Here is an 11,550-nt window from a genome sequence, read left to right as displayed (position 1 = left end):
CGGATAAGGAATCCAGTATTTTATTCTCGCTAATTAATATTTCTGTAGTAGTACCGTACTTTCTGTCAATTTTTTTACCGCCTGTGCGAACTCCAGTAAGATTCAAAATTAAGTACCTATCTCAGTGCGGACAAGACCTTAACACGGTGACCGCCTGATGACGTTTTCAGATTCGAAATACCTACCGTGAACAACGGAGTTCAAAGCTCGGCGCAGATGGCGCTACTGGTAAAACTAAGGTACACAAACATTGCCAATGGAGGCAAAATTATCAATATTGTTGCAGATTTACGACCAAAAATACCTTCTATGCAATCGTTGAAAGTTGGTGCTTTATGCCTCCATTGGCAATGTTTGTTAACCCTAGCTTGACCTAGTTGTACCAGTAGCGCCATCTGCGCCGAGCTTTGCATAATATTCCCTATTAGATAGATACTACTACTTGGTACCATACTTTACTAAATCCATGGCTGGCTCGGACCCATGGTTGTTGCTAGGTTGTTGTCAATGTCATCGTCGTGTCAATGTCTTCTATCTACACACACCTACTACATCATTATATTATGGTAGTGTAGTAGCACTAGTTGTAAATTTGTTTGTATCTGTCTGGCTTGTGAGTTGGTTGTGTAGTTACTTTATAGTTGTATACTATTTTATTTTGTGAATATAATAACTAGGGACTACTAGAGAGCGTTCATACTTCATATAAAAGTAATAGATTTAGGTGATCAACCATGGCCCAAAATAATGATGTACCACCGAAGGAGCGATATATCCCTAATGGCTTAAAATTCGCTTTTGGTGGTCTCGCGGGGTAAGAATTTGTCGTATTTAAATATCAGTATTGTCATCAACAGTAGGCGATGATAAACCTGATAACTGAACCTGTATAAGTAATTTGGTTGGGTATCTTGTATTTTATTACTACCTCGTTGACCTTGATACCCGAGGTATTTGATAAACATTATGTTTTTGGTAAGGTTATGTAATAGGAGTTCAGAAATAAATTTGGAGGTGACGTTTATCGGAGACATGAACAAATTGAGACTTTATTGATATTTTACAAAAAAAACCTGAGAATCCAGCCCTTATAAAATAAATAAGAAATAGCTGTGAAAAAATTACTTTGATACAATCACACATATTTGGACTCGTCCAAATGCTCCATACAAAATGACACATAGAAGTGAGCTCAACATTAAGTTGAGCACACCATCATCATAACACCATCACACTGTGATTAGGTGTGACATTGACAAATGCAGAAATAGTATTTTCCTATAGGCTGTTAAATGTTCATCATATTTTATTGTAGCATGGCTGCAACGTGTGTAGTGCAGCCTTTGGACTTGATAAAAACAAGAATGCAGCTAAGCGGAAGTGGGAGAACTTCTTTTGCTGTTGCCGGGGAGATTGTGGCCCGAGAAGGCTTCTTTTCACTATATGCAGGCCTCTCGGCAGGCCTCCTACGACAAGCAACATATACTACAACAAGATTAGGGGTTTATAATATTTTATTTGACTCTTATAAAGAGTGAGTATAGATTTTTTTCCATTATACAAGTACATTCATTAATAAGTTTATTTTTCATATAAACATCAAGCAACATTACAAATATCTTCTATGCCTTTAGGCATAATAGGCTAATAGGTAGGCTGTGTTAGCAATAACACACTCAATATGATTATGATTATTTCAAATATCTTCTAGATCTTGACATTAATTATTGTGATTTCATTGATCCTCCTGTAAAGACTGTCAAATATTAACTCGATCTAAATTCAATACTGCCTACATCTAATACAATACATTTGTAATATATTTTTCACATCGTCTACATTATTGCAATAAATTTCAATTGTCTTCCATAAATACATGCAACATTTCAACCATATTCAAATAGCAATGAGGATATTTGATCCTATATACCCTTTGTTTCATTTGATACAAAAGATGTTTCGTTTGATATAAATATGTTTAATTATGTTTACATTCTCATTTGAACAGTGTATTTTTTTTTCCCAATGCCAAAAATGTAACAAACATTATTTTGATAAGCAAGACAATTATATTATAAAATATGTTGGCATTGCTATAATGATATCAATATAATAACTTGGCTATCAACACGGGAAGAAATAGTTTGACTATAAATTTATTTATAAATGTGAGGTCAAAGTCGTGCTGTGCAGCTTGTTTCACAGGTCTACCACGAAACACTCAAACACGTAGCACGTTACTAACGTCTACATGCATCTCGTTTTCCCATATCGTGTACACATTGTGTAAAATAATATAAAACGTGTAAACGCAACTTGCTACGTTTTATATTTCATAGTAGCCCCTGATGATGTAAGCCATATTTATGCCATGTCGAAAAACAAATCTTCATGTTTAGTTTTAAAAACCTACAATATCAACGATTCGTCGTTTAAAGCAGGAACCCTGTTCGCGATAAACTCAAAAACTACTGCACGAATTTTCATGCGGTTTTCACCAAGAGATTGTGTGTTTCTTGAAATTCAAATTCAAATCATTTATTCAGAAATTAGACCTTCGCAGGCACTTTTTCTCGTCAATTTTTATATTTATAGTTATTTCTCATAAGCTACAAACTACTGGCATTTCGGAACGACCACTGCTGAGAAGAAATTCCGAAAGAAACTCATTTGAATAGTGTTGGTCCCTATCATGCCTTGACGAAGGTTTAGGTGTATAATTATTATATTTTGCCCAAACGAAGCCGGGACGGGCTGCTAGCGTTTAATAAAGACCAAACTGTTACTGATATAGGTAGTTCAATTAGTTGGACTTCGTGCCGCAAACGCTGTGTTCCAGATTCATATATTAGATATAACAGATAATATACTATTTTCGGATACAAAGTAATAAAAACATTGAACAATCGATTGTGGAGTTATCAGTGCTGTTATGTTTTTTGTTGATAAACCAGGAGTAATACTTATATTGAGCTTTAACAGCTTGATAATGATGTCACAGTATAAAAAAACAGTACTAGTGTAACGCACAGTTAGGATGCGGCAAGTTAAAAATATCCAACTATGTGTGAGTACCTTCCTTCCTTCAGTCGCATTCCACATGGTTGAGGGTTGTGGTCATAATGTGGTATGTAGTAATGTACACATAACGACTTTCTAGGGAATAGGTATTGATGGAGTGGTTTGCCATTGTCTTCACCATTTCACACACTAGATGATAAATTATCAACTATATGTTTAGGATGCTCCATCGGGAGCACCCTACTCAACGGTTTATTGCACGGACATTGTATTTGGTCACTAGTTGAACGGAACCACTCGTGATGAAAACAAAGTTAGTTTCACTTTTGTAGTGTAAACTTCTTTAGCGGCATTGTGCACTTATTGTGATGGGTAAAAAATGTCAAACTCGCGTCAGAACACGTGACCTGCGTACGTAGTGCGACTTTGCTTTTTACATCTCACCATCGAGTCGACTCGCAGTGCGACGCAGCTAACCAATCACATTGTGACGCGACGACAATCACACCGCGATGTGATTGATTCGCTGCGGCTCACTTCGAATCGATTCGATGCTGAGATGTAAATTACAATCCCGCACTAAGCCCTCAGACCGAAAATTCGTAGGACGTCAAAAATGCACAACGTATTCACTTCAAGTTTTCATTTCTGCCGGAGTTATTCCCGGTTCGTCCGTCCGGTTCGGGGTTATTAATTTCTCATAAGTTAATACTTATGAGAGGAACAACTCCGGACGGAAGTTATATAATTAGCTATTGGCAAGTATTTTTATGAGAGATAACTCATAAAGTGTTATATTTATTCACAAACTGCTCATTTATAAACTGAACTGGCATGTAACAATAACGTTTATGTAACTGATGCCTAGTTTACATAGTCTAGACTACAATAGGTCATTGTAATGTAACTATACCTGCGACTGAGTGGTATTGGTTTCAGATTAGCTAGTTAGAATGTTCAATTATTCTCGATGGATATGATAATGTTTGTAAAGAACGTAAGTATATAGCGTTCAAAATTTATTATAGACATAAATTTATTTCAAAACTATATTTTGCCCGCAGCTTCGCCCGCATTTATTATGTGCGTCCGCTTATAACTTATTTTTGTAAATATCTCGGGTTTCTAAGCCACGTATCGCGTATAGCGCGATCAAACCTATACCATACTTTAAGTTAGACCATCTGCTATACACCTGTGATAACCATCGAATTAAAATTCAAATAATTTATTCAGAAATTAGACCTTCACAGGCTCATTTTTCTCGTAAATTTTTATATTTATAGTTATTTCTCACAAGCTACGAACTACTGGCATTTCGGAACGACCACTGCTGGCTGAGAAGCTCATTTGAACAGTGTTGGTTCCTATCATGCCAGAAGGGCTTACCATTATTGTTTCTTACAATGTCTTTTTCTAATAATATATAAAAATACACAATGTACGTACATAGTTAAAAGGTATATCAAAATAGGTAATGATTGTGATCCGAGTGCTGATAGTGTCCCTTACATGACAAAAAAAAATTTTTTTTTCGAATCGTCAAATTACTTCCATCAGTTTTTAACCTACAGACAGACAAAGATTAAAACAAAATTGTTTTGGCTTTATTGTTGTATGTAAATCTTCTATCCCATTTGGTTACACTCGTCCGTCGTCTATTATAGTTTTCTTGGTCTTTGCTTAAAATTATTGTTCTGACATAATACACTGACACTGTGTACCAGTTAAAGTCAATTTGCACTAATTGAGTACTAGGACACTGGTATTTAGCATAATATTAATGCTGTTGCTCCTCGCACGGTACCGTCGCCAAATGCGACATTCTGTCATGTTGTCTGTTCAAATCACAGAATTATAAAACGTCTTACTCATAATACTAAAAATTTCAGATTATGCACGCATAGGGCAGTTTTATTAAATTACTTCAATTACGCGTGTTCAGGTTTTTTAAATCTACGTGTGCGGATTACATTTATAATTTAAATTTTGTTGTCTTTAATTCTATTATATAACCTTGATCTTTAGTCAAAGTTAAAGAATAGGGTAGATGACAATAGGTCAGAAAATTGTAAACGAGATAAAATATATATTTAAGACCATTGTGATAATACATCGACTGTAAGAATGCTGCTGGTTTGTACCGCTGGATGAAATATACGAACATTCAAAGTTGGAAAGTTTTAAAAAAATATATAAATAAACTCAACCATCGTAAAAAAAAATAATTTTGAAGCAATATTTAAGATAACTGTCGATAAACAAACATAGCTTTTTTTCGCTAGATATTACTCAATCGTGACGTCACGTTAGAGTATCATTTGGTTTGGATAATTTTGGACGAGTCCAAGTCCAGTTTTGATGTGTGTCATAATATAAGCTTTGATCTTTCAGACGCAACGCGGGGACCGCACCAGGTTTCGGCATCAAGACGTTATTGGGTGTGGCTGCGGGCTCCATCGGCGCGTTCGTGGGCACCCCAGCCGAGGTGGCTCTCATCAGGATGACGGCAGACGGGAGACTGCCCAAAGAACAGAGGAGGAACTATAAGAACGTCGCTGATGCTTTGGTGAGGTGAGTAGAACCCGCAATGACGTTATTCCGGACTCGGGTTAAGCACCATGTTTTAGTCTAAAAGCCCTGATGGGCATCTGTTCGTGGGCACCCAGTCGAGGTGGCTCTCATAAGGATGACGGCCGAAGGGAGACTGCCCAAAGATCAGAGAAGGAACTTGCGGAATGTCACTGGTGCCTTGATAAGGTTGGCATTAGCACATTGCTTCTCTCTTTCATCCTCTCGTGTTTCCAGTTACGTCGGGGCTGCGACGCCCTGAAACCCAGGTTCGCGTAATAACTTTTAAATTTTGAAGATTTACCTGTGACTTTACAACCGGCCGTCTCTCTGACGTTACCTTTTTATTGGGAATGTTATTGTTGCATTGCTGGTAGAATAAATAAAAGGACAACACTCAAATACATTTAATTTGCATGATAATATGTACAGTCACGTGCATTAATATGAAGAGGTTCCTAATCCAATGTAATAAAGTCTTAAATTAAATGCAGTTGTATCAATGCAGATACAACTGCATTTAATTTAAGACTTCAATTTTGACGACCTCGGTGGCGCAGTGGTAAGGTTCTTGCCACTGAACCGAGAGGTCCCGGGTTCGATCCCCGGTCGGGTCATGATGGAAAATGATCTTTTTCTGATTGGCCCGGGTCTTGGATGTTTATCTATATACGTATTTGTTATAAAATATAGTATCGTTGAGTTAGTATCCCATAACACAAGTCTCGAACTTACTTTGGGGCTAGCTCAATCTGTGTGATTTGTCCTAATATATTTATTTATTTATTTAATTTATTTAAGAATGCAAAGATTGTACGTATGAAGGCATTATCTAACTTGGACCATGAATTTTAAACTGTTTTGTAAACTGTTCATCAGTCATAACTTAATGATCGAATTATTTTGGTATACATATCTTAGATGATATAATTAGCAATAAAGTCGTTTTGTCTAATTGATTTTGAGGTAACCTATGAAGATGACCGGGTCTGTTATGAAACAGCGAAAAAAACTATTTAAGTGCCTAATTATATAATTATTTCTTCATACTTTTAATTGATGTTTGTGTAGGTTAATAATCGATAAATATTGTTATTATTATCGGGACGCATATTTGTTTATTCTTTTATGTAAGATATAGCGGAGATCTTTCGATAAAATTTGAGAAATGCAAAAGTGTGTGAGGATTTTTCTTATCTGAGTGTTTTCCCGGTTACCTCCGCAGATGTTGAGCATCGGAGCCAAGGGTCCGTTTTCCTACTTTTGCGTCTCCATTTCGCACGGTCGTCGGCATAAGTGTGTGAGGATGTTTGTTACTAAATCACCCAAAATCTACGGAATGGGTTTCGGCGAAGTTTAATACACGGGTAGAATATAAACCTGGAATAGCACACGTACTTTTTGTTCCAAACTTACATGCCAAGCACCGGGGCGCAGCTAGTAATATGGAAATTTGAAAGAATCTTTCATAAGTTTTGAAACAACGAAATAAAAATCTTTTAACTTTTTGCGTAAGTTTAGTTACAGAAGCGGTCGTAGGTCCGAAATTCCGACTTGAAAGGGGCCAAAACAACAATGGTGATAACATAATCGCATGTCTTGGCACGCAAGTAGAATGTCTGTATTGTGATTGTCACCGAACGACCACGTTTTTGTTATGCTTGTAACACTCGATTGACACACGCATACTAATTGATATACAATACATACATGTTTGTTTTTATCTGAGTTCAACTCGAAGAGCTATTATGGAATGGAATTTTATATAAATCTTGACATTGAGGTGTATTAAAATTTCGGTTTGAACAAATGTTTTGGATTCTAAATGTCTCGAGTCGAATCTGGGTTAAATTTTCATGTTTGATTATATTTTCGATTATATAGCGGAAAGATAGGTTATCTATATTGCGTGAAAGAGTAACAAACATACATATACACATACATGTTCACAAACTTTCGCATTTATAATATCATACCAGCGGGCGATGGGGATGAGCTTTTATAATCACATCCACTGTAGTCACAGATCTTAGTCATAAGGACCTAAAGTAGGCTCAATTTAATAGGTCACATTTGACAGTTCATCAAAATTCTTAAGTAATGTGTAATTGAACACAAAAATTTTATACCATTAAAATACAATGCCTACATAATACAAACAAAAGATATTTTTTGACAGGTCTACTAGCTATAGGCTGACAGATGTCAAATGTGATCTTTTGAATTGATCCTAATTACTTTAGCAACATGATACATTTTAATTTAACTTTACAGAATAGTGAGAGAAGAAGGCGTTTTAAAGTTATGGCGAGGGGCCACTCCCACAGTGGGGCGCGCCATGGTGGTCAACGCTGCCCAACTCAGCACATACTCACAGGTCCCTACTTCCTTTTCATACTATTTTTATTCCTTTCATACTCGGAAAGTAATTCATATTTCTGATTATTATATAAAATACCACTGTAATAAATTCACTTGGATAAGTTACAAACGCAGAATTTTTCAAAATTTACACTAATGGTATTTGTAAAACAGTTATTTACGATCAAATACTTTTTATGTTAAAAACAAATAAAAACTGCGGCAAATTTGTGTGTCAGCATGAAAAATAAATCCAATAGTTTTCCGCTATGATTCAACAATATGGAGCATGGCTCTTGGCGTTGTTGAAAACCGTACAAAAATCTTGGTTGTTTTTTATTTATTTATCGCGTCAATACAGACGAATGCGATAGGGGGACGTATAACATAAGGATTTCTAAATAAATAAATAAATAAATAAATAAATAAATAAATAAATAAATAAACACCGTCTAGGCACGAGAGGCATTTGTGTCGTACGTGCCGGACGGCATCGCGCTGCACTTCTGCGCGTCCATGGTGTCCGGCCTCGTCACCACCATCGCGTCCATGCCTGTGGACATCATCAAAACCAGGTAACGTCTATATCTGGCTGCTTCTCAGTGCTTTTCGACCGCTGCGGCCGCGCTGTCATTACGATCCGTCAATTTTCTTGAGGAAATATTTCCGAAATCAATATAAATTCATAAAATCGAAATTACCAAGGTACAGATTGATTATTTAAAATGATTGATTTAGCAACCAGCATTCATTGTTGGTTCAAAATTGTTGGTTGCTAAATTAAAGGTTGCAATTAATTAATATACATATACAGAAACACGTCTTTAATATTTTGTGACAACTCTGACTGCATTGTCAACGCTATGTCGCCTGTAGCGAAGCCGTCGTACAACTGCACAGGCAAAAAAATATAGTTAATTAAAAATCCGTTTTCATCAATTTGACAGATAGTATGAATGTCATTAAACTGTGACAGTAGTATGGGATTATGGATGGTTGTATGACAAATGACGAATTTATGTATGATTCCAGAATCCAAAACGCGGCAAAAGGCGAAGGTCAGCTGGCCGTGGTGTCTAACCTCCTGCGCAACGAAGGGGTATTGTCACTATGGAAAGGATTCCTCCCATACTACGCTCGTCTCGGACCGCACACTGTCCTTACGTTCATTTTCTTAGAACAAATGAACTCTGCTTACTTTAAATTCACGTAATGTGTATTTTTTTAAATTACCCACTTCAGATTCAGGCGTCCAGTCCAATTTCCTACTGTCAATGTCAATTTGACACTTAACGAATCTGACAGTTATTGGACAGCCAGCGCGATCTGGTGGCAGAAATTCGACTGCGTTATATGGGCATTTGAATTCGGTCGAGCTATTTAAGGTGCTCATTCACCGGGAGCATTTGTCAAGATTAGGGTTCAGCATAAATTATGCCTAAACACATTAATTTTGGACACATACATACCTGTCGTTTACCTGCACCTATGCACCTGGTGAATGATCGCCTTTATAAAGGTTATTTTGAGTCTAGAATATAGTTATCAAATAGTTGAAAGTGTACGCTAATGTTGTGATACATTCTTACCAATAGATAGGAGATATAGCGTTGGTATATTGTGTTAGAAAATTGGGCTCAAAATTAAATCTTTTATGACATGTTGTACATAAATATGATTTTTATGAGCATATCTCTGCAATAGTAATTAAATGTAGTGATCACATTGTTATATGGTCTTAAATCGGTTATATAAAAAAAAACTAATGTATGTATGTAACATGGGAACAAATCTGATGATGTTATCGTCCAAGTGACACACATAAGAGCCATGCCCCATTGCTCAGTTGCGCCCCGTTGTAGGTCCGTCGTGCTTGGTTGTTTTCTACGTGCGTGTTCGGGGCATAGCTCTTTAAGAATTGTTTGTTCGTGTGCCCAAGAATTTTGTTTTAACAATGGCAGTTTGTAGTCTACAAAGGCTATATACAAGGCAAGAACACTACGATTGGGCTGAATTTGCTTTCTTACACAAATAACTTATTATTTATTGAATGTGATTGAGATTTTATTGTAAACAAATTGAAATAAATATTCTCAAAATTGAATGAATTTATTAGACAATGTATACTTTGACTAGATTAAGTAATAACTAAGCGAATGTTACTTTCGTATGAAAAGGTATGTGACATTGTAAATATTTTACATTTATAATTCTTAATATATTACAATGAAATTAATATTTGTGCCAAATGAATTACATTCGATTTTGGGTTATTTAATGGAAAATCTCATACATTTTTGATTTCTTTTGTTGTTCATATTTATAACTTTATCAATGCCTATAATGATTCCGATGTACGCTTAAAATGTTATTTTTCTATGTTTATTTATGCAATTTACCTCAAATGTATGTTCCAATTTTTTAACTTAATTTAAGTGAAAATCCTATTTTATCTCGTAAAAGAAACTCAACTTTATGGGGTGAATTTCGTAACTTGATGAAAATAAAACGCGAAATATTACGAATACTATTTTGTGAACCTGTTTTTTTGAAATATCATATATAAGTGATAATATTCACAACAAATGACAGAATATAAAATCAGGGGTCATTGCACTGAATTCCTACTTCCAATGGAATGGTCTATAGCTTAACTTCTTTTTTGAAATGTTTACATTATTAGGCATTAATTTTTCACCTCATTACTTGGCATTATCTTAAAAAGTAACATATAAAAAATAATGCGAAGAATTGGGGTAAAAAGCTTTTGCTGAAGATTTTTGAGTTTTTTTGGCGATGTGTGTTTAGTCGCTTCAAAGCCAAAGCATTCGGGTCAATTTGTATATTTTTCGGTGTGTGTTAAATTGAAGTGAAAAGTATTTCATTAAATCAAAATCTTTTAAAATTTTGTAAAAGATCCACTAATAATATACCTCTACTTTGACACACCGTTTGACAAATTGTGTATGAATTTCACGAAGTGGTGGTGTAACAGAACTGTTACCATTAATTAACTTTGTATACATTTATCACAGATATATTTATTGCTTCCTCTGTATGTGTTTTCTTCGTGCAATAAATAGTTTACAAACAAACAAGAACATTACTTTGTAATGTTTTTATATCAGTGACATTTATGGAATACTATTGTGATATTTAACAAAAACATCCTTGTCAAAATCTTAGCACACCTTGGTTATGGTTAGATCATTTCTTACAATTTTAGAGGCTTTCCTCTGTTTGTTCAGAAGTGGGATTTAAATTATAACATCTTTATCTGGATTGAATTTAAGTTTGTCGTTATGAAATTTTTATATTTTGAAATTATCTTTATTTTTTTGTTAAATATCGTGCTCATATGCGATGTGACGATACGAAGTATATTAAATATATATATATTTTTTACTTCATAGGAGCATTTGTGACTAACTGCGAGTTGTAACACTGTTGTTGAACGTTATTAAAAAAATATATTATAACACTGCTTTTTATTGCAGTTTGAACGTAGGCGATATCTTATATTGTCGAACTTTTACACGATCCTGATATTTCCGAAGTATCTATACTTGGCTGGGTTTCAGCTAAAATTCTGATGGA

General features: G+C 35.2%; 1 protein-coding gene across 1 annotated transcript; it reads left to right on the top strand.

Moving 5' to 3' along the window:
• Positions 1 to 564: 564 nt before the first annotated feature.
• Positions 565 to 11,432, top strand: LOC128675298 (uncharacterized protein). Its single transcript, XM_053754605.2, has 6 exons — positions 565 to 814; positions 1,316 to 1,534; positions 5,416 to 5,595; positions 7,867 to 7,969; positions 8,410 to 8,528; positions 8,986 to 11,432. The coding sequence occupies exons 1-6, from the start codon at positions 735 to 737 to the stop codon at positions 9,164 to 9,166; spliced, it is 882 nt and encodes a 293-aa protein (XP_053610580.1). The 5' UTR covers positions 565 to 734; the 3' UTR covers positions 9,167 to 11,432.
• Positions 11,433 to 11,550: the final 118 nt, after the last annotated feature.

This window comes from Plodia interpunctella, chromosome 14 (assembly GCF_027563975.2).
Source record: "Plodia interpunctella isolate USDA-ARS_2022_Savannah chromosome 14, ilPloInte3.2, whole genome shotgun sequence".
NCBI lineage: Eukaryota > Metazoa > Arthropoda > Insecta > Lepidoptera > Pyralidae > Plodia > Plodia interpunctella.
Note: the sequence above shows the minus strand (reverse complement) of the source record. Positions and strands in the feature narration are given on the sequence as shown.